The sequence below is a fragment of the Bombus bifarius genome, unplaced genomic scaffold (genome assembly GCF_011952205.1).
Source record: "Bombus bifarius isolate JDL3187 unplaced genomic scaffold, Bbif_JDL3187 scf7180000007966, whole genome shotgun sequence".
Taxonomy (NCBI): domain Eukaryota; kingdom Metazoa; phylum Arthropoda; class Insecta; order Hymenoptera; family Apidae; genus Bombus; species Bombus bifarius.
Window position 1 is genome coordinate 4,653,166 of NW_022884352.1, and position 24,896 is coordinate 4,678,061.

The 24,896-nt window shown below is 36.7% G+C and overlaps 1 protein-coding gene across 5 annotated transcripts in view; it reads left to right on the plus strand.

Moving 5' to 3' along the window:
- Positions 1 to 521: 521 nt before the first annotated feature.
- The window catches only part of LOC117204378 (QRFP-like peptide receptor), a 79,186-nt gene continuing 54,811 nt past the window's right edge, over positions 522 to 24,896 (plus strand). For all 5 annotated transcript variants that reach the window (XM_033441710.1, XM_033441720.1, XM_033441734.1 and 2 more), the window contains exons 1-3: positions 522 to 697; positions 20,695 to 21,088; positions 21,901 to 22,031. In XM_033441710.1, the coding sequence (XP_033297601.1) occupies positions 20,959 to 21,088; positions 21,901 to 22,031 (261 nt within the window). In that variant the 5' untranslated portion in view covers positions 522 to 697; positions 20,695 to 20,958. The remainder of the gene's footprint in view (positions 698 to 20,694; positions 21,089 to 21,900; positions 22,032 to 24,896) is intronic.

The window sequence follows — 24,896 nt, forward strand, 5'->3', positions numbered from 1 at the left end:
TCCGCCATGTCACCCTAAACCCGAATTAGTCATTGAGCCAAGTTGGAACATTAAAAATTATTTTCTTATTTTTATTGCTTAAACATAAAAATCTTAATTATGATATTGGGGGTTTTCCCATCTCCGACATATATAACACTACTAAAATTTTAAAATTATCGTTTCTTTAACTATTTATTTCATAAAATCTTATATCATGTAATAATCAGATACATTTAGTAAAACAGTTGATAATAAACGATTTCGAATTTTATCATTACAATGACAATTGGAATTTAGATGGTCGATCTTCCGATAATTTAAAGAAAGACAATCGTTATTTTCGAATATTAATGTTCTTTATTTGTTCATTTCTCTTTTGTTAATTTCAGATTACACAAGGCTTCGTTCGAGTGTTACGAAAAGCATCGGCTGTCTTCGTTCGGCGTTCGTAAGCTTTCGCTCTCGTTCGGGGTAAGTCGGGTTGGCGGGTAGTTTCGTGGTCGCACTCGCGTGGTCTCGTCCGGCTTTCAGTTTATAGTTACCGCTCTGTGAAGGAGCATCGCGACGTGATTGTCATCGAATTTCGAACTTTCTTTCGTGATTATTGAACAGTCAGCGACAGGAATTTAATAAGTGATTTCAAGGCGTGGCAGCAGACAACGTTGTGCAGTATGTCAAAGCGTCGTTTAGTTATTTTCTCCGCCATTTTACCAAAGTACTGTCTAAAGTAAACGAACCATTTTTGATTATGTTAAATAATCGGATCATTTAATTTAAACATTAACTATTAAAGTTCATATCATAACTTGTTACTGATGATTAGATTGGGGTTAGGTTTTTTACGCATATGTAGGAAATATGAAGGTGTAGAATTGCACAGATTGTACATAGAAAATATTCAACGTATAGTGCATTCTATAATACTTGATAAGTAAACAAATTTTCTAACGAGAATCTACTTCCTTTAATTATATCCTCAAAAATACGAATTGACAGAAAAACGTGTTTATTGATAATTTATTGGTAACCATTATTGGCTGTTTACCATGTAGTCTATATAATTTCGCAGTTTTTCAGCTTGAAAGATTTTTACATAGTATGATATCTGTTGATTGACTTTTATGGCGTGAAAGCTTTTCTCGACCAGTTTAACGTCAAGATGTCAAGATAAAGCTTTTAATAGCTGTAGGGGATGTTAACACGTGAAATTTGATATACGCTGTTACTTTCGATTTCTGAAAATTTTCGCGATATAACCGCCAAACCGATTATTTCGCGACTACGTGTTATTAGTATCAAGCTAGAAATTTGCTGCTTTAATTAATTAGTGGCTCGTACAATATTGGTAGCCCGAGACACTTTAAAAGTAATTTATAAAGTATATAATAATTATCTTCAGGATCATTAGATTTCTATCGAATTATCCCCAATTAGAAGTCGTGTGTGTTAAATTTAATTAATGAAATACCTTGAGTTTTTAACGTCAAACGTATGTTGTATTCTCTTTTTCGAAGATTTCGTTTTATTTTCACACCACTAAACGAGAGAAATTTCATGAAACAGCGTTAGCCATCTGGCGTTCTCAGAAGCTCGAGGTCGACGAGAAAAGATTTTTTTTTTCAAGGGTGTAATAATGCTCCAGGCACGGTTCGCGAATAAGAACTTTAGAAAAACAGGGCGGGTTTTGTGCGTATTTGACATTGGAGTTACGCTTGATGGATACACGCTTGTGTATATTATTGTACGAATGTAAGTAAAATAGCATGATGGAGTGGAGTCGAGTAAGTTGCAGATTAAGATGGAAAGAAATAAAACACGAAAACATTGAAACTCTGTACACTTGAGCGATCACCACGGTATAAATTATTATTACATTTCCTTTTCACTTTAAGATAATATCAAAAAGGGAGAGAAAATATGATACATATATTATTTTACTACTACTATATCATATTTCCTTTATGTTTTCTTGAAGTATTATTACTACAGTTTTATTTACTTCATAATCCTTGCGTCAGGATGGCCCAGTTTTATAGCATAAAGCTATAATATATCTTAATCGCTTGTTATATGTCATATTGCATCATGTTCTATATTCATCTACTTACAGTTACAAAAGGATCTTCATACACCTTACAAAAATGTTATTTTTGTTTAAATGAAGCATATACTATCATGTATAATAACACATTTACTCCTTAACACGTAAAATAATCATAGAAGAGGCTTTAGTCTTCTTGCAGTGAAATTTAGTACAGTTTTATTCTAATAAAAATTGTATAGAATGTACGAAGATTCGTGTGACTGACTGTAATACGATTTCTATCCTATCATCGTCCAATTAATGCTATTTTGTATGTCGTAGATATCGATCTTTGAATAATTTGTCGTATCTTGTTATTTTAGTATTCTCCTTTTTTTTTTTATCTATAAATGCTTGTTTTCTATACCTGATATGAATATTTCCTTTGTTTACGACAATTCAGAGCTTAATTCTGCATAAACTATGTTTTTCGTTATCTCTTATCAGTCGTACGAGACATTAGAAAATTATAGCTATCTGCAAGTTTGTGGGATATCGAAATTAATTCGTCAAATACTAAGAACTCGGTGCACGCTAGATTTGCATTCTGATTATATTTACAAATTGTTGTTTCTCTTTGGGAAACTCACGATTGTTGTTGGCTTCGGATGAAGCGTGATTGAAATTGTTTCGGAGTTTTGTTTTCTGTACGAACTTCGTAGCTTTGTTGTCTTTGCCAGCTAATCACGTGGAATACCGTAACCACAATGAGAGATTACCAGACGAACCAGATTCATTCGATAAAGTTCCATTGATCGTACTTTCCCAATATTCATCGTGAAAACTGTCCCAATTCCAATCGAGTTTTAAAACTTATTCAATATCGATTAAAATTTTGATCACATTTATTAAATTGCTATTTTATCAAACCACTTTATATTCTATTTATATTAAATCGTGGAAATTTCGTTTCATTCTAATTATATTTGGAAATTATACCAGATTAATTAAATTAGCTGATGCATGGAAAAGAACGTCTGCGAAAGCTTTCATTTCCATGCTAAATTTTTCTATTCTATTGCTTAGTCTTCGTGCTTAATCCTCTCAAGAATAAAATATTTTTACTTTTAAACTTTCCGCTTCGCCTAATTAACTTTAAAGTTGCTCGAATGATCCGAGTCTCCGATACGTTGTACACAGGCGATGAGACATTTATTACACTAATTGACGGAAAAATTCTTCGCTACCTAGAATTCCAAGCAAGATAATAATGCTTAAGAAGTTGGTAATTTCTTGGTGATTCTTCAGATTTGTTTCACTTCAGTTAATTCCGACGGCGAAAGCACGATGATCTTTGACTCGTGCGTATTTATTTTACGTTTATTATTTTCCCAATATCTAACAGCTATCCGTCTTCTCATAATATTCGTTGAAATATAAAATTCATGTCAACTTGTACAGACCCCAAAAAGATTAGCAAGAGAGAAAGAAGCAAGTTAAAAGATAAAAAATCCTTATCATAATCGTTTCTCAGCTTTATTGGCATAGAACGAAGTAAAATAGGGTGTGCATTTGATGCTCGTCGCCAATTATCCAACCTCCACTGGGCAATGGTTAACGCGGAAAGTAGATTAAGTTACTCGTAACGTAACAAATCAAGGACACACGACACAATCGTATAATTAATTCCCTGGTGGTCGTCGATGTGCATATCTCGATGGACATTCGATCTACGCGTTTTCGATAATACGCGCGTATCTCATCCCCTCCGATCCTTCCTCGTTCGATTGGGTCTTCCGCAGTACTGAGAATTCGTTTGTGTCTCCCCTCTACGGAAACGTAAACGCGGACAGTACAGAGAATATTGGGAAACGGCCGTGGTTACGTGGAATATGTGATAAATGGGAAAATAATGCATATCGCGAGCTAGGCGTAGCTTCTCTGCAGAGACGTAAATTATTCGCTAGCGTTTTACTCGTAGGACGGCAAATAAATTTCCACGCTTTACCACTCTCGTTTTTCATAAATCTCCGACGTGACTTTGAAATCGGTCTGCTTTATTACGTGTGCACGGTGTTGATGATGCGCTGGCCGATAGGAATCACGTTATTCGGTAATCGATGCAAATATATCGCTCGAGAGCATCGCTTTATCGTCTGTAGCGTACGACGCTTCCCGTGACGAGTCAAGAGCAATTCCCTCGTCAATCGAGACATGGAAACGAGCTTTTATTTAACGAGTTGCGCGATTCTACTTGAAACTATTCGAAACAGTTAGACGATTGCGTTCGGGTAACAAAGTACTAGGCTTCTCTGAATGTTCTGTTTCATACCTGATTGAAGTGCACGAGAATCATTTATTGCGAAATATCTGCGAAATAACGGAACGCGATATTCCTACGAATATTATTTCTAGTTGGCCATTAAACGTGGTAATGGAAGAGAAATATCCAGATAAAATTGTCAATTAAAAAGTGTCGTTTTTATATAAAACGGTATACCAGACCAAAAAGCTGTAATTATGTAGTTGGATCGTTCTATTTCTTCGTTTCATTTTCGTGTTCATAAAACGTTTTTCAATATGCAGAGCATTTATACGCGCGATCAACGAGATAAGTAATTTATTGTACTTCTGCAACAAACAATTTGCGGTTATCGGAGGAATATCGAACGATGAGATGGATTATGAAAATGATTTTATAGCACGCCAATTGGAAATTTCGAAATTTTTCATTAAATTAGGAAAGATCATGCGTGTGTGAGTTAACGGAGAAAGGATGAATAAATCATCGTATTGAAACTTTGACCTCGATCAACAATACAAAAAGAAGTCGATAACAGAAAAACTGGAAATGTCATTAATTGTTGCTAAAGGTGTGGAATCGGTCTCATGAAAGATGCAGGAAACTTTTTGTAGATCGTTGAATCTCTCGAATACGTTTTTACCGCGATTACTATTGGCAAACTCGATAGGTATAAAGGTAGATCGCACGTGTCAGAGGCTCGTAAATAGAATCTCGCGTAAGTGTAGGTTGAACACGTGTGGTACCTGGTCCGGCAATCATAAATCAGAACACGTATTTTCCACCATTGTGCGATCGTCTTTTAGCTAAATATCAGAAGCAGGCCGAACTGGGAACTTTTTCCTGACTTTTACAATCCGGTAACCGAAATTCTCCGAGGGAACATTTTTCTTGATGAAGTATTTTCGAATTTCCGAATATCTCGTGTCCTCGACGATATTGTCAAACTTCAAAGATTTATATCGAAATAAATATCTCTTTCTTTGTAATTTATTTCTTCCACGTCGTTTCTCTAATTTATTCCGCGTTTTAGTTCGTCATTTATTTTCGGTTTGGAGATCCAGCGTTTCATTTGCAATTTATAGTAAGCAAATAATAGCATTTCGAGCAAATTATATATGTCGGAGATGAAAGGACACCGGAGCCTTCCCTCTGGAACTTCGGGAAAATCCGTAATTGTAATCAAAGCTTACAGTTCTAATTAAACAATTTGCCGTCATTCTGTCCAATTGTACTTGTTCGCGATTTGTGACAATAAACTTGGGCTCAAGGCGACCATCAGCCGCCGAACGTAGCCGCGGTCAACGGAACGGGCGCTTCGTCTAACAAAGGTGTGGAGTGGTAGTATGACCCTCATTAAAGGAAATACCCATAGAGGTACCTGACAGTAAAACATTCCAACGGTTCCTTCGGACAATAAATACCAGATGTTGAGGCACCTACACGGCACAGGTACAGTTAGCCTAAGGACCCGCTATAAAACCTGGGTTTTTTCGGCAATTAAGATTTTCCAAACGGACAGACAGTCTTTGTCCCAAATTGACCAATTGACAACAACGTAAATTTCCCTTACTTTCGGAACGAGGGCTATACTCGACGAATCCGATGATCTCGTGTCCTTAGACATGCCCCCATCATAATTTTCCTCGGTGGCATCATCGGGACGAAAGAATGGACCTTTCTTGCGATCTCATCGACGAAGAGAGTAGCGCCTTACGATCTGTGAGTGTTGTGTCAGCAAGTATATCTATCCTCCCGTTGACCGTGGATTCGTTATCGAACCTAAGACCAACGTCACTAGTATCGCGAGTGCCGAACTACCGCGGTTGATCGTCGAATCGGTAGTATCCATACTCGTATTACCAGGCCGTACCTTATAACCTAGCGATGGCCCATTCCAATGAAGATCTAGCAAACGCCCACAACTCTATTCCTGACGCTTCTCCGACATGTATGAATACTACAGATGAAGAATACGAAGAAGAAGCACCGTAAAATTCCGACAATAGACAAAAATGGATTTTGACAGATTTTCAACAAGATTTTCGAAATTCTCGTCATTTGTAAGTTTCTCATCTTGATGGAGCATGGAACGATCGCAAACTTTTGGCCTGTGCGATAGTTTCAATCCCAATAACGCTTTGATCTGTTTATACGAATCCAGTTCACCAAATACACTGTTCCTCTTGAACAAAACTGCTTCTGTAAACAAATTCTCTACTAATCGAGCAAACAAGCGAAGAAATCCTATACCATTGATGTATTGATATACCATTCGTACGATACTGCAATGAAAATTGATTTGAAGAGGGACATTAAAAGAATATGCAGACGCAACGAGAGAGTTGAGAAGAACAACCTTCCAATTATTTCGAGCAGTGTATACGCTAGAGATTTTTTCTCTGAAGAATATTATGATTGACTTTATCACGGTTATTTCGCAAAGCACCGTTGCAAATTTACGTGCGTACGGTCTACGGCAAGACTTCGCCCTGCCATGTCCTATAAATACTGGTTTATTGCCAACACATGGCGTAGATGCATAAATTGTGCTTCGTTATGGAAGTTTCAGCCGATGTTGATCATGGAACGGTCAAACGGCCGGACAAATTAAGTTCATCTGAAAACTACTCTCGTACTTCGTTTCTCGAACCGCCTTTGAAGTTGCGCTACACGCGTTAACTCTTGCTATTCCGTGCTGTTTAATTAACCCTTTTCCATTAACGTTGATCACCTTCGTTCGCAATCGAATATCGCGCTCTTTGTAAATCAATTCGCCTACAAATCCGCGTTTCGCTCTTTATAATTAGACCGTGGATTTTTAAGCGTTTATGGGACGTTTGAAGGTATCGAAATGCACAGAGAGCATATACTGGGTGGTTGGTAACTGGTGGTACAAGCGGAAAGGGGGTGATTCTACGCGAAAAAACAAGTCGAAAATATAGAATAAAAAATTTTTTTAATTTTTTTTTTTAATTTTTCCATCGAGACAACGATCTACAGTGAGATCCGTTATAACGAGACGCGATAAAGTGCACGCGTACCGAGCGAAAATTCAAAGTCGATTTTCTCGAAAACAAAGCCTCGTACGAAAAATTTGTATTCCATATTTTCGACTTCTTTTTTCGCGTAGAATCACTCCGTTTCCGCTTGTACCACCAGTTACCAACCAGTCTGTATATCGTGCAAAATTATTTAAGACATTTAGAGTATATCGTTTATTACAATATTGAGTAAATGAGATAAATTTTTATTTAGAATCTATATATTTAGCGACGCCTGTAAAACTATAAAATTACATAAACATCAGCATTCTACTAATATCATATAATACATCAATATGTCAATATAACATCAAGCGGATACATCATGCATTGAACGCGTTTCTAGTCTAGGAGACTGCTATTGATCCTTTAAGTATATTTTCATAAATCCCATAAATTCCTCGCAATCGTCCTGCTATTTACAATCGTAAAACATATTTCTGCCGAGGTCGCATTTCTTTATTTGTATTCATAAAAACACGGATTTGCATAAATATCTGCAGACTAGTTATAGTGTATCACGAGGCCTGCGAACGAAGGAAAGTTGGTAACGCGGTTTTAATATGGTGCGGATTGCGCAACGCGATTCTCTTATCGGTAACGTAAGCAAATGCTGTTTAGAAATTGTTATAATAATTACGCAACTATCGTCAGATAACGCTCGATAGAAAGTTCGTACGAATTGTTCCATCCGGCGGATCGAGCGTCATTAGCTTCTCTATATCTGTCGATCGATTCGTAATTTGTCACAAGCTGTCGGACACTGAGATCAAACCGTTCGAAAAAGGCGTCATTACGCCAACAGGCTACTCTCGTCATCGAAAATTCGCTTCTAAGCCAAGAAATTCGCACTCGCTTGGCAAGAAGCCCGCCCACTATCGACACCGACGCGCATCTTCAGGACGAAGAAACCAGCCGTTTTCTCTTTTCATTTTGCATCTATCTTCTAGTGACAGACGGTGTCCGCTTGTGTGTAATATTAAGCGCATGTTCGCGTATTTTAGGTACTGGTGATCTGCTATGATTTGTAAGCAGTTTTTAGACAGTTTAATTTTTTTAGAATTGGGAAAATAAATGTTGGCAGTGGGCTGTACTTTTAGGAGCATTTCTGGAACATTTCATCGCCGGTCTAATTTAAGGTGTAATTGAAGTAAATGTTAATAGTACGGGGTGTTAACATTTTTACTTTTAGTCAAATTTTAAGTAACTTAGTCTCGTAGAGAAAGAAAAAGAAGAGGCATCTGTGAGTGTAATTTACAGTATAATCTACTTGAAATTAGTAACACAAAATTTTTAATCCAGCGAAATTTTAATTGGCACACGCATGTAGAAAGTTGGAGAGTCTGATTTCACATTGATTTAGTTGTTGATTTAGTAATGTTTTGATTAACGTAAATACGCAAAAGATGGAAAAGAGGCGAGATTGAATTAAAACGAACTGATTAACGAATCAATTTAACTTCTGTCAAAAGTAAACGCGTCGTCACGAGACGATTCCATCGTTAAAGTAGTCTCGCAACGTATTCTTAGCGTCTATCTCTGTTTCATTTACTACATCGAACTATTTATGCCATTCGCTATCTTAAATTCGAAACTCTGAATGAAACTGGCACGCGTTAAATGAAAGTCAATTAAGTTGAATTCGATTCGAAAATTGTTCGTTTTAGCGACGAGGAAGTTTCAGAGTTAAATCGAAATTCGTGTGAGTTTCACGTGGACCACGATGTGTCGATTAAGCGTTTAAGCGAGAAAATCGTGTAAAACTTCGCACCAACCGAATTGTTACAAAATTATCGCTAATGTCTTTTAAATGGCGTACCAATTTTCAATTAACAAGATCCACGCATATCGAACTACCACAATTATCCTTTCTATTTGATTTACTAATGTAAGACAATTGTTCATTGAAATTACAGTTTCTTTCGCATAATTGCCCGTTATTTCCAGCTATATTCTTTGGTAGTAATTATTTTACGATGTGATCAATCATCCATCGATTTTTTTCCATTTATTTACCTCTTATTAACGCGTAAAATTTTTTTACAGAAGTCTCACGTATATAATTATTTGATAATTGCATGATCAAACTGATTGTTGTTTGATGTCTTGGAAAAATTGTAGAAATTTTTTTTCTTTTACCTTGAACGTAGATTAGTCGTTACACTCGATAGATGCTCAGCTGATGCTTCAAAAAATTCTCTATTCGACGTGTCCCTCGCGTTTCTCAATTTTACTAAAATACCGAAACACGTTGAAAGCGAGGTAGTCCTAATTCGATGGCCAGAGTTTGTAGTTGCTATTATGCGAGCTGAATGCCTTTTCTTCACCAGGCTTTATCACCGGGCTAAAATTAGCGCGGTTAACGAGCTTCGTTTTTTGCAACCAGTTCATATAGAAAGGCTCGTCGAACGGAACGCCGGAAATTTGGCGCAAGCTCTGTCGCTCCGTCGCGTGTCATTTTCGTGATTGTTCGTGGCAGAGATTGAACCGTGTCTGACATAAGTCTACGTATATTTTCCCTCTGTTTTGCTCCAACTCGCTGTCACATCCTTTTCGTACAATTTATCGCTTCGAAGTTTCAGCTGTACGAGTTAGTACGCGAACCTAACTCGTGCAAAAGATGCCACGTTCGTGGTAAATGGAAAGTGAGATGCGAGATGAATGCAGTTTGGTTAGTGCAGGAAATTATGGGCCATTAGTGAAACGACTTATACGAAAAAGGACAGACGGCTGCGATTGTTCTTGGAATCTATTGTTTCTTGAATTCGATTTTTCATTCAGATCTACATTCGGAGACGTTATTTTTAGGTGCCTTTTAGGATAAAAAATGATCGGATAATTATAGACTAAGGAATTCCGAATTTTATATGTCTGTTCATATTTCAAGAAAATGCAGCCTGACATTTATACAGTTGTCTTTATTATGTATTACTTAAACTGTTACATATTTCTCACAATATGCTATCCTGAACGCCTGCCACGAATTATGTTAGTCCATTTATCCGAAACAGGAAAATGAAAAATAATCTTGATCTTAACAATCTTAAAATAATAGCCAGAAGCAAAAATATCCATTTTTATCACAAATTTTATCGACTTCTTTGGATAATAAAAGAAAACTATTGCAGACGTCGAGCATTGATATAATTTTAATACGGTTGATAAATAGATATCCAGTTTGATATATAAATACAATTTGGAAGAGTTGAGAAACCATGGCAGTCGGTCCTTGTAACTCTGCTACTTCACCGAATTCACATGTAGGTGTTTAGAAACAAGTGCACAATTTTTCAGGAGAATCCAATTGGTAAAAGATATCAATTTATTGACTCCTCTAAGTAGAATACGACCTGTAGCTTTCAAACGTGTGCATTGTTAATTAAACTTTCTTTTGTCTGATGAAACCCTGAAATTCTACTGTATTCATTACATGTAAGTGCAGGTGCATTTCTCTGGGAATCAATGAAAGTTCAATTAGGAAGGTCGCCGTCCAACTCCATTATTCGAATCGAGACTAAAGAAAATCGCTTTCGTGTTCGATCGCAGCATGCACGCTATTTGATCGAATGCAATTACTATTCCTCAAGCACCATTTATTTTTCGGTTTCGGTTTCGTATAGCGAAACCGATGACGAATTTGATGAAATTCCGATACGAGATAAAAATTCAGGATACGATATCATCTAATCACTTGCATATTCTAGTTCGCGTAATTTGTCGAATTTCGCCAGAGAAACGATAGAGAAAATTGACTTCGAGATAGTTTGCGATCCAAAGAACAAAAGTTTGCGAAGGAAAATTTACTCCTCTGCCAGAGGTGACCTTTTTCTTTGCTTTCCACGGTGTTTTCGACGCACTAAACGCTGCCTCGTGTATCTAATGCACCGATAATCACACACGAGGATCGTTCGTGCGATGAACAAGCATCGTATAATCGAGCTTCGGAAATTCATTAACAGAGAGAATGCGGAACGCCCATTGCAATGCATATTCATTCTATCGTGTTGTTCATGGTGCACAAGAAAGCAAGTGTCGTGCAAACTTTTTCTTCACACCGAGCATTTGAAACCTCAACGAAGTTATGTTTCAGCTTACACGAGGATATATTGAAAAATTAGACATTAATATTTCACTAAAATATTTCTTTAACGAGACGTTATTATTCTCGTGCAAAGCTTTGAAGCACCTTCTGCTTCTTAGATGAATCTTTTTCGCATGGTTTTCATATAAAATGATAATTGTCATTTCTAACTATGATTAATTATAGTTTCAACCTAGCACGCTTTAAACTTTTGGAAGCGATTATATATGCATATAGGAATGATAACTGGACATAAATCGTTTTTTAATCAAACGTATAACGACTACATTAGCGGAAAGAAATGCTCTAATTTCGCTATTTCGTCTTACGAGACCTTTTTGCAATAAGCCTTCTTCCAATAAGCCAATATTTTTATTAGCAAGTTTCTCGTCGATTCCGATCTTTCAGAATCGTTAAGCCTGCATCGCCAGATTACACGATCTATATTTTCATTTTCAAAATTACATTTACATTTTGATTGTCTGTAACATCGGCGCGTGTAGGAGAAGCAGCTAAGTTATATTGTAGCGGTCAGCTTTAATCTGGTTTATCGCAACGACAAACTCTCTGCCTAGTTTTCTCTGTGTGTAGTATGGTATTTTAGAACTTCGTTGTTTTGTCTTTATTTTGTAAATCGCGCGCATCAAGCGCTAATTCTAATTTCATTCAATGGACGATACAATCAGGCTGGAATTTACATTTTTCAATCTCTCGTTGTTAATTGAAGCTGTCGCCTCTGCTAAAGATTCTTTATGGAAACTCGTCAATCTTCTTTTATGGTTAACTCTACGTTTACCGAGAAGTAACAAGTTAAACGTCTACTCGATTATAAAATCGTTTAGCGAAACAAACCGCTATTTAAAATTATATGCATTGCATAATTCGACGATGCAAATGTAGATTCGTTCGGAAATTAATTCAATGCAGCACCGAGCCAAAGAGTCTGATAAGATAACGAACGTTATATTTTAGAGGTAATCGGGGGATTTCACGTTTCGATGCGTTTAACACGTTGATTGCCACGCGAATTTTATATATTTTGTCGTGATAACATTTCACTGTATAATATTTAATTGTTGCAAAATACTTATATACTCTATTTGCACATTTTTTCATAATGTTATCTAAGTCATTGACATTGCGGAAAATTTATGAAATCAGTTTACGAAATTCGTTTCACTAGTCATTTTAAAAAATTGACTAAGCGGTGACCATCGCGGCAAAGAACGTGTTAAACGCGAGGGCGTTTCCACTCCGTTACGCTAAAAACGATATTTTTTTACTTTTCATGATGGTCGAAAGTAACAGAAAAAGGAGTTTTATTTTACCAGAGTCTTCTTCCGTGCAATTAACCCGATTTCAAGTACGTCTCACTGTGCTTTCTATTTTAGCGCAGTTGTGATTCGAGTGTTCTTAGTTTTGAAGTTGGTGAATATAAAGTAGATATATATTCACAATTCAACTCGTATATATGAGCGCGTATATATCCAACACGAAACTCCATTCATTTTGGAGTTAATTCAGTCTGCTCGACGTGAGACAGGAAAAATACATTAGCTTAGGATTGGGTCGTTGTGGAGGTTGCTATAGCGAGATGTTGAACTACATTGTAGTTTTGTATCTGAGGGTCAGATTCCTTTGTTTCTATTACTTTTCAGCAGAGCGGAAGAACAATTAAACGTGTTCGTACGTTTCTCCGCGCATGCAAGAAAAGTGAAATTATTTTTCCTCGATGGAAAAATGGAAGATAGGGGAGGATAAAGGAGCAGGAAGTTAACGATGATCGAAGGAAATTATTTGAAGGGAGGAAGGAAGGTAATGGAAAGGAAAGATAGAACGGAAGAAAGGCTTATGGGAGGGAAAAGAGCGGGAGGGAAGGAAAGGTGAGGGTGAAGAAGTCAGAAAGAAAAGAAGGAAGGAAATAGAAGAAAAAATAGTTTACGAGTTTTCAATCGCAAAGGAACGACAGGACGGTACGACGAAAAGAAAATTTAGAAGAAAGTAAGGGAAGGAAAAACGGAGAAAGATGTAGAAGAAAAGAAAAGAGAGAAAACCATTACTAAGCGTCTATTTATTTACCTTTTTTTCTTACTGAATTCAGATCTAACACTCGCTCACGTAGTACCTTCACATGGTCTGCACTTTATGCTTTTTACAAAGTTCTAACCAGTAAAATGCTTGAAAATTTGTCTGCTCGAAAGAGCCGCGAATTGGTCTCTCATAACTCAATTTCCAGGAAAGCGGGTTTCGGTTATCCCGTTTTTCAAGTATGGAATTCATTATCGACTCAATAGAACAGCTAGAATACTTATGCAGGATTTACTAGAGGCCATTATATAGGATTTAGTACACTCTAGGCGAGCTCTTTTACGAATCGAGGCGTTTGCTTCAATTTAAGAAAACGCTTTGTCTTCGTTTTCCATTTGCTTCGCTTTCACGTTGATTTGTTATAGATTCCATCGAACATCTTTTTATTGTTCGTGATAACTGAGCCACAATTTTCCGGGTGCAGTCGTCTTGAATCGAGGAGAATCTTGAATCGGAGGTAGCGAATTTTATTATATTGGAAGATGGGAGAATTTTATTCATTAGCAGAAAGAATCCTATTACTTCCAGATTTATAACGGCAAACTTTCCCAAGAGAAAATAATTTTTCATGATGAATCGATAGTCGACTAAAGACAGCAGTGAGCTTTCGCTTTAACTTCGAAGCGTTCTCCTATTTCCAGCAATAATTATACTTATCGCACGAGACGAGCTTCCTCTATGTTCTCCCGCGAAAAGTCACCACCTGCGAGGAATTCACATCGCAGTTTGCTATCGATAGCTGTAGAACTCAAAAAACAAAAATATCAAATTTGCTTTGCAGTCGTTTCGTGACGCTGCAAGTGGAAAATCCCTCTGCTTTCGCGAATAATAGCATATCTCGTGTTAAGTCAGTTTCGTAATGTCGTTGAAATGACTCGTAAAGATTTCTTTGTAAATTCTAAAAAGCCTCTCATCTAAAATTTACATTTCGTGCCATTATCAATGCCGAGCAGCGATGTGATCTCTCTCGTCTCTCGAGTGTTTGCCTCCGGCCACGCGGTCACGGGGTCAATCGAGCTTTATTTCGGGATGCAGGAATCTTCACCATAAATCTTTTGGCGGTAAATGAAAGGTGGCATACCGCTACGTAAAAAGGTATCCGTCGAATTCACGAGCAATGGTTGATTATTGTTACGAGAGAATGAACTACTTGAATCGTATCTTACATTTTTTATTACCTGTATTTTCCATTCACATTAACCTTGAATCGGTCTCTCCTTGAATCATAGAGATTTTTCAGATGTGAGGTAGGTTATTTAATTCTAAAGTGTTTGATTGTACTTTGTATTCTGTATCTCACGTGTCTTTATCGCGTGAAATCGAAAATACAAACTTGAATGATAACAAAATTAAATAATTCCATCCTCGCATCTTTATGACCATACTGTGGATGCTTATACACTCGTGGGACAATTAACTCCTTAACCTACGATTTACGTTCGAGAATTTTGTGCCGAAAACGTAAACAAGCTATTATATATTATACATTATATCTAGCCCGATCATCTACTATGAGCTATGCCCGTAATATTTACGTTTGATCCGATCATCTACTACGAGCTATGCCCATAATATTTACGTTTACGATCGTCGTACTACGGGCCTACGTAGTTGTAGGTTAAACGCGTAAAAGCGTACACAATATACACACATAAACAATATACACAATATACAAACACACGTATGTATACAAAAACTATTGGAAATGTACAGTACTTGTAACAATATGTAGTAAATCCATTATTTATATTGTATTTCATAAACATTAATCGTGTTCGTAAGAGTACAAATGATGACTAACTTATACGACCTAACAACTACCAGTTCAGTATCCTAAACACATCGAAATTTCAAAATCCACAAACAATCCCGAAATGGCCTAGTCTAAGTTATTAACAGGTTAACGAATGTCTCTGCCAATATTCGTCGTGTCATCCATCTTCAAAATGATCTGGACCATCTTGCCCTGGCAACCCTTCGTCACGTTTCCCTTTGTCAGTTTCCCGATGCGATGCCTCGATAGATCGAGAATCGATGAATTGAAGCTCTCTCCGATGCGTATTAAACCATGAGTGCACTGTGGTTACATGCTCGCACCCATACAAGGGATTAAATCGAACGTGTCGTTGATTGATAAATTGTATTGCACCGGAACCTCTACTAAATTAATCGTTTCTGGTCGTTTGTAATTGTTTATGATCGTTTATGAATGGATTGCGGACTTTTATGTAATTTCAAATTTTTACGAAGGCAGCCGAATAAATGGAACTTGTATAGTAAATTTGTTTCGTCTACTAAAAATTATGACTCAACTTGGTTCGTTTTATATACTTTCGCACGTTATGTATATGATAGTGGCAGCTGCAGTTTTATATTTATATGGATGTTATATGGATATTTGGGGAATCGAGCAAGCTGCAACGATCGAGAAAATGCAGACACGTTGTTTGAAACATCTACCGAATGTTCCAATGGATACTGCTAATTATCTGGTACGTTATGAAACAGGCAGAATAAAGCTGGAAAGTGTAATAATAGAAAGATCACATAAAGATCAGAAACATAAAGATCAAAATATTTCCTGAGAAAATATGTCAAATGGATGAGAATAGATTCCCTTGGAGGCGCCTAACAAAATTGAACGAGCTGGGTGGAAACAAAAATAACCCAAGGAAGTACAACTGGTATACATTAATAAAGGAGAAACTTGCAGGAATAAAGAATGCAGAGATGTTAGAATTAAGTGAACGCGAGGAGATACCTCGTCGAATAAAAAAATATATAGAACAGAGTGGAAGTTAAAATATTCATAGAAGATGGACTAAGATCACTTGCTTCGAGATGTTGTTCAATACGTAAGTGTGTTATGGGTCTGACTAGGCCAGACAAAGAAAAATATTCGATTCGACGATTGCTGAATTACAACTGGCAGGAAGACATAAATTCAATAATGGAAGAAAAGAAAGAAAGAATTAAGATAAGTGACGCGGATGATTCTCTACTATGCAATCTGAGAAGAAAGGAAACATTAAATCATATCGTATCTGTGAGCTCCAGTATCAGCAAGATTATGCGTAAAAAGATTATTAAAAAGGATATCCTGAATTGTGAAATATTAGAAATGTAAAGGAAGTAAGAAATATATTCCACTTTGTGCAAGAGATCATAAAAATAAGAAAATTAATGCTAATCGAATCGTAACAAAAATGAAGTTAGTACAATGAAGTGTGTATGTGGATATATTGGGCGTGTTTATGTGTGTTAATGGTTATATATATGTCGGAGTCAGGTTGGCATTTTACCGTCGCGAATGTAGCTAATATTTATCAGTACGAATGTGGACACTACAAAAGGCTATGAGTAATAGCAATAGGATGTTCTAGATGATGGTGACAACGAATTCAAGTTCGATAACGAATCCACGGTCCACGGGAGGACAAGTATCAACGTACTATTCGATTCGGATAACTTCTCGACAACTCAGTCAGTAATTCGTCCAACGACTCACTAACAAACTAACCCTCTTCATGCAAAAGAAACTGTCCTTATATACTCCTGTCCTCGCTTTTCGGGTCAATCTTCGTTTTTAAGGAGAGCCATATAATCATTTTATACCTCTGTCAGGTACACGTTCTTCCCGTGACCGTGGCTACGTCCAGTGGACCCGCTATGTCATTTCGAGCCCGAACCCATTGTCATAAAGTCAGATTGGAACATTAAAACTATTTCTTATTTTTATTATTTAAGTGCAGCTATAGTAAAAGTCTGGACTAGGGTATTGGGGGTTTTCCCAACATTCCGGAAGTCCCGATGTTCTTTCATCTCCGACATATATATGTACGAGATACGTAGCGGACATGAATAAGCTCTTTTGTAATAGGCTGAAATACGAATATACTTATACTGTACTATACCATATTATACTTTATTATATTACACTATGTTATATGTAGATTTATAGAAAATTTGACAGAAAATCCACAGAAAAATATATGAAATATTAAAAGTATAGTATTTCCTATAATACGTGGCAAGTAATATAATTTTCTGTCGAAGCCCTATTTGTACGGTTATATTCTCGGAAATATGAATTTGCATAAAAATCTGCTGTCTAATTATGTAGTTAATAGACTTTTTCATATACGATTTTATCATAAATGCATAAAAATCCGTGGCCTAATGACAAATTAATTGTTCTGACTTTACAAGAAAACTCCCTCCCTCGTGTATCGATCAGGAAGATATATGTGTTGACCACTTCTTTATTGTCACTCCGTAATGTTGATTGTTCGATTTTATAAACAAAAGAAGGCAAGCATCCGAGATGAATGTCAATGGCGATAAGGATAAAATATGATACTCGGCTGTGAAGGCAAATTTAGAGAAACTGCATCGGCCTTTGATCTTCCATACCAGAAAGTAAATCTTGTACCGTAAATAATAATATACATATAATAATAAAATAATAATAAAGAAAAGATTTTCCCACAGATTATACCGTTCGTACTGTTAAGTTCTTAAGAAAATTTGTTAAGTTTCCTATATTTTATATATGAGCGCTTTAGAAGGCCTATTCAATCGTATCCTTTGTAAATTTCTCATTTCTTCGTTCTACAACTACGCGATTAGGGTTTAATTGCCAAGAAACAACTGGCTTATTTCCATAAGAAGATAGGACAAATAAATTTTGAGGTAAACTTATTCTTCTCTACTCTTCGATTTATGGGGTCGATCGATGTTGCTTCTGGGCGATTCGTATCTTTTTATGAAGTGTTCGATGAAATTGGAGCGGAGATTTTTAATTTGTAAAGCTATTCGTTAAATGGCAAAAATTACGGTGCACGTGTAATTTAACAAAAGTCTAAATCCTTTAAATTTTCTTTGAATTACGCTGTGAATTTTGTAGACAGCCGCATGGATAAAGAGGGCAAACTTTTTAATATATCGATAAGATGTTTAAGGAACTGTCTAAATACTCGCCTAGAGGAAGTTTCGCAGAGTCGAAATAAAATTTCCACGGCGGAGACGAATTTCGATTGCCAATCGGATTTAATGAAGCTCGTGAACGAGGTCATGGCTGTGTAACGCGATGCATTTTACGTTTTGACGATTTTAACGGCTCCGTTTTAGCGAAAGCTCAAATCGCGCTTTAATATCGTGCTAGAAATCTCGAAAACAAGTTCCCGAGCATCGTTGCGCCTGCTTCTTTCCTTTTAAACCGAATCGAGGCTGAGAAAACACAGGATGTTCTGTTCCATATTTTCACCACTTCCGTTCCCTTCTTTCTCGAATCTGTGACACAAGCTTACACCGGATGAAGTAACCAGGAAATTTGCGAAATTATGGTGTGCGAAAGTTCGAAAGTCGAGTCTCCTTTCATACCTACAAATTATCTTCGTAATTCAGAATTTGAATAATAATATGAAAATGAAGGATTCGACAAAATCGAAATTTTGATAATGGTTCATTGCTGTTTTTCACGAAATTGTGTTTTACGATTATTCTTACAAGAAATTCATTGTATTAGGCTGCTTCGAAAGTTTCTTTCGTTTTACAAAGAAACAATAGATGCACAACATTTTTTGTTTTATATTATTTTATTGAATTACCTATGATCCACTTTGTTCCAATAGAATCAATAGAACTTGAAAGAACGACCTTTTCGCACGACCTAATATTTTTTCAAGTCACGAAAACAATTATAACAAAGAGTTAGATTATAATTTAATTAATTATGAAGCTAAAGAGATAATACTTATAAATAGGCTGCGGGTTTCAATAGATGGAAAAAGTCATCGTTGTGTATATAAAAATGTCTGCTTATAAGAATTTGTAGCGGCACATGAGCTAAAGGACGATTCGAATCATGTTGTTGTTTTGCCTCGGAGTATCAATATCGTTAGGAAACACGCAATGTAATAATAAATGAACTCCGGGAAAAACAATGTCGCCGCTACGTGCAACCGTCGAACGAATACAAATTTGAATTTTCCGACTCTTCCCAGGCCAGTATAAATAAACGGACACGATCGTAAGGAAGTCAGTTATCTAGCAGTTATCGATCAGTTATCGACGAGTATCTACAAGTATCTACGGGTATCTATCGAATATCCATTAGCGATCTAATCAGTGATTACACACTGTGATTAACAAATTCTTTAGTACGAGCGTCTTGACGACATTAGCTGTATTTATTAATTTATTTATTATCTCAAATACCAATTTTCTAATAGAAAATTTCTAACTACCAATCCTCTACAATCCTCTACAAATTTCAATAATACGAGGAGATCTAAATTGTCAAAATTTTCATTTATATCACTATGATTTTCATGTAGTGATTCTGTTGAATGTGTTCGACATCTTCTAATCTTGCGTTATATTTTGCTCCTCGAAGAATATACGTGGACATTGCTTGCAAGTGGAATCTCACGGTGGAGAATAATGTAGGCAATTTACGTTGGAAATATATACACAATGGCCATTATGTGGACGAAATTGCAGGGCGGTTTGTGTATTTAAAGAGACTGCTAATTGTGGTATTCGTAGCTTCTAAACCGAGCTCAGAGCTTTCTGTTGAACCAGTTAAAGAGCCTTTCAGCCAACGAGTTATTTGTTTGCGCAGGTTGCTTCAACAGTTAGTTTCTAACTTCACCGCTGGTTACTCGATCGTCTTACTATTTTTATTTGTCGAAATCTAAAACGATCATGTACGTCAACGTTGAGTTACAAGATAACTTAGGATCATATCATGCTACAATTTGATGTACAAAATTTTGCTGTCACCCAATATTCGTGTTTTCCATTATCCTTTGATCGAGTATTAAGCAGCCAACAATGAAACAAAAGTCCTCTATGGAAGCTCGCTATACAGATTAAATATATAAAAAGATATTCATTCTTAGAGATTTTAATGATTTTTCCTACAACATATCGATAAAAGCTACTTGTTACGGTACTATAAAATTTGTCCTATTTCTTGTTACACTGTTTGTTGAACTTTCCTACAAGTTCTATATTTTAGTCATCGATAGTTCCGATCTTAAGAACCAAAGTTCCATATTATAAATCGATTGAACGAAAAAACACCGCGAATGAAATGTCACGCGAACGTTGATTCTCGTCTGGAGCTTAATTCAATTCCAAGATTGATTCGATTGTTTTCTTCCTGCAGGGCAAAGATTATGGCAACGTATCAACGCGGCAGTGTCTAAAACCGTTGACGAGGGAAGCATGCGAAGAAAATCGAGCGAAAGAAGATTTCTCGACACGGAAAGGGCGGATTCTCAAGGGATTTCGTTAGAAAGAGTACTGTTGCAAATCGTCGGTACAACTGAGCAAAGTGCTTAAAAGCGTGCACGATGGAAAACGTGCTGATGAGCGATAGACAAGTGGACGCAACCTTTCAAGTGTCGTTGTCAAGAAGTTAATCGTCGCCATGTCGAACCAGACAAATACCACCGATTTTATCGATTACGATCTCAACGAGTCGTTCAGTCACTTCGACTGGGAGGAACTGGCACCCGTTCTCGTCGTCTATTCCCTCACGTTTTTCCTCGGATTAGTCGGTGAGTGAGATGGTACTTTGTCTCGCGGAAAAACCGTCTCGTGGTCTTGTTTCTTTATCCTCTGTTAAGTCGGCTCCGGAAAATCGATCCTTCCCCTTTCTAATAGTCAAATACCATCTTCCGAAGTATCTGGCGAAGAAGGAAACAGGAAAATTGTGAAAAAGATAGCGATATTAAATAAAATATGAAGAAAAGTAGAAATAACAATAAAATGTTTCCAAAATGCATCTAGTGTTTTAGAGTTGTTGAAACATTCGCAACGTTATCATCATTAGTATATAGATACCGGGTTGCGTGGTTTAGCTAGAAAAAATGTTGTTCAATGCGACGACACGATGATTAATTTTATCATCCACTTCCTATTTTGTCACTGCTGTCCACGTGACAGTTATTAGATAGAAACGTACGCCGTGTTATATCATTCAAAGAATTTATCTTAACACTTGTGCGTTGCAATTTTGTACAGTGATGTACAAATATATTTACATAAATTTTGTAAACGTATAAAATTCGCCATTTCTTTCTGCGAAATGTCGCTTTCGCGGAAAAATCGCGGACAAAGAACAGCTAAAAATAGTAAATAGGTATTTCTTAGCTGCGGTAACTCAAGTTTAAGGGATGAAACTTTGACTCGAAGAGCAGCTAAAAATAGTAGATACGTATTTGTATTAAAGTAAACAAATTAAAATAAAGTAAAATTGTAAAAATTAGTTGACTTTGCCACTGTTTTTCGGTGGAAACTGCTCAACTTTAGGTGACGTGTTAATTATCTACTTTTGATGAGAACGGTGCAATAAATGGTTTTATTTCAGGAAATGTCGTCATCATCGGTTCGACGCTGTGCCCGAGACTTAGACCTCTACCATCCACACCGACTAATGTCTTCCTGGGTGGCTTGGCAACGGCCGATCTCCTCCTCATACTCTTCTGCATTCCCGTAAAGGTGAGTCCCTTTATCGAATATTCAGTTGACAATTCTAATTCAACAGCACACAAAACGGTGGAGGAGGATTTTTATAAAACTTAAAAACGTGTAATTTTATTTTATCAAGAATCCTAACTCAACAAGTAGACGATAGACAGCAGTTTGTATAGTAAACAGGATTTTGCTGGTAACTGCGATCTACAGAACTGTCACACGTTACCAAGTAATGTTCAATTTTATCGTCTCATGATTCGATCATGTTGTTTTATCAACGACGATTTTGTTATATTTTGAAGAATTTAATTCTATAATAGAATCACAACGTGCAATGTAAACGCGTGATAATCCCTGACCGAATATTAGAACAGATATTCATCGAGGTTCCCCGAAACGTGGAATTGCGGTCGGTAGTTTATTAGTTCGTATCTGAAACGTGCATTAATTCATGGAATTATCAGGCTGTCGTTGCTGATATTTATCATTTAGCACACGCGTTACGCGAGTTTCCTTTATGATACATTGATTTTGATATATATAATATGCATTGTGCAAAGCGTTACACTCGTCATCGAGAAACGCTAACTCTGAGCTTTATTTTACTTCCAAACAAATATTTAAAATTACATTGGATTTCGACGTAGTTTCGCTGCGATCGCGTCAAATTGATTTTCTAACCGCTTTATCCCTTGTTGGGACCGGTATTCGAAGGAGCTTCTTCTGGAAAGATGCGAGCTACGATATGCGACTGGCGGTAACAGAAGAAAAGGCAAAGCCATAATGTCGTTGACATCGCTGGCTTCGCAAAAACTTTCTTTACGAACCGTCCAATTTCTGTCCGAATTTTCGACGAATGAATTTTCCTTTGGAAAATGCATTTCTCCAGGACAAGGATAACTAAGTTAAGTCGGTGAACATCCACATGCAAGTTGGCGATTGGCACGACGCAATGTAAACCTAACGGCGTTCGATTATTTCGATCATGTAAAGCGTTGCGCTGTAAACCGTTTATGCTCGATTGTTTTAATTGCAACGTTTGATTGGTCGAAGCATCGCGAATTCCGTTGCAAACATTCCGATTCGGTTTATCGAATAGCGAGTTTTCGACAGTGCAGCTTTTGTCGAGTGTAAATACCAATTATTCTATCTCCTCTTCGAGGTTGATTGCGTCCGGAAACTGGGTCTCGAGAAGAAAATTACAGGAAACGGGAATGGAGAATACCTCTTTGACCATTGCTTTTCTATCTCTTTTATTTCTGACGTTATGATTGTTTGAACGGTACACGGGAATTTGCTGTTCTTTCGTCGAAATCGCCGCTAATATTGGCTAATCCTCGTATCTTTAGAATTTTCGAGTAAACGCTTTTGAAATATCGACGATAGCGACAGATGGTAAAATTTCATATCGAGAAGGTGGAAGAAATCGAGACACGTTGTCTGGCCGAGATGGTGCACGATCACGCTGTCAAGAAAGCGCCGCGACGTTCTGGCCCGAATGAAAATAAAATCGAATTGTGCCAAGTTCTAAAATTACGTATCCGAGAAACAGCCCAATGCCGAATACACGGCAAGGTGGTTCGCTCTTCTTTTACATCGTTCGGTTCAATTACGTTTTGTCTTAAGCGACTTTATTCGTCCCTTGCCAACATGTTTAATTGCACCGGATAGTTCATACGTTTAGGATTTAACCGACTTTAAACAAACTTGGTCAACTGTGACTAGTCGTATCTTTTCTACTGCTTTAGAGAATACATATTTTTCATTTTTTGCGAAGTAAGTCGATAACGAAAGAAATTGTGGTCTGCGAGAGAGATTATTAACAGACTATCGATGCGTATGCATGTTCATATTTTTATAAACGCTAAAGAAATAGAAAATCTAAATGGAGATATACTTCGTTTCCCAAATTTTATAATGATTAGTGCATTCGAATATCTTATGTGTTTTGGAATATTACACACGTATTTATATTTCAATTTTCCATAACTGCATAAACATCCGTAGTCCAATTATTAACTACCTCTTAAAATAGAAAATTCCTAATGGCTTTTCATCATTGCAATTTACATAATCTCGGCATAAGCTACTCGATGTCTCGTCCTTTTAGGTGAATTTTTAACTAACAGGGATCGAAAAATACCAACGTGGATTTAATTGGAACGATCGCTTATAAGGGACATCGTTTGAAGAATTTCCCCTTTGTCGGTTAAATTTCAGCACGAAAAGTACGTAGATTAATCTGTCCCCGCCGCGAGATCTCGAAAGTAATTTTCCAAAGAAACATTTTGCCAGATCTCGTATTCGACCCTTGCTCGTTTTTCACGCACTCTGCTAATTTCCTTCCGCGAGATAAAAATGATCCCTCGACGATACTTCTATTTGCTCGAGAAGGGAATAGGGTTGCCATGGGAAGGGGTCGAAGGGGTCACTAGGAAAAGCAGTAGCAGCCCTTTGAAAACCATCTTATTGCTTTATACGTGGCCATGGTTTAACGCGTTAACTACCGCGCGAATTTTATATATTTTGCGAGCCGCAGATTGAAATATACTACGCCACGGTTATACCACGGATTTTTATGCAAATCCGCAATTTCACGAAAACATTTAAAACAGTATGACCTAGGGAGAATTTTTTTTTACGTATTAAATATTGCAAAGAGTACTGTACTTTGGATTTTTTATATGTTTTTGCATATCACGCGCCTTCTGTGCATTTTTCTACCTTTTCATAATTTTTCATAATTGCATAAAAATCCACAGTCTAATTGTAACTATTTAATTTTCGAAAAATATTTTCTTCCGACAATGGTACTTGAATCATTCACATTGTCGAACGTTTTTTAATCCACGAAGTTTATGTTATTTTAATTATCCTAAAAAGTTTAAT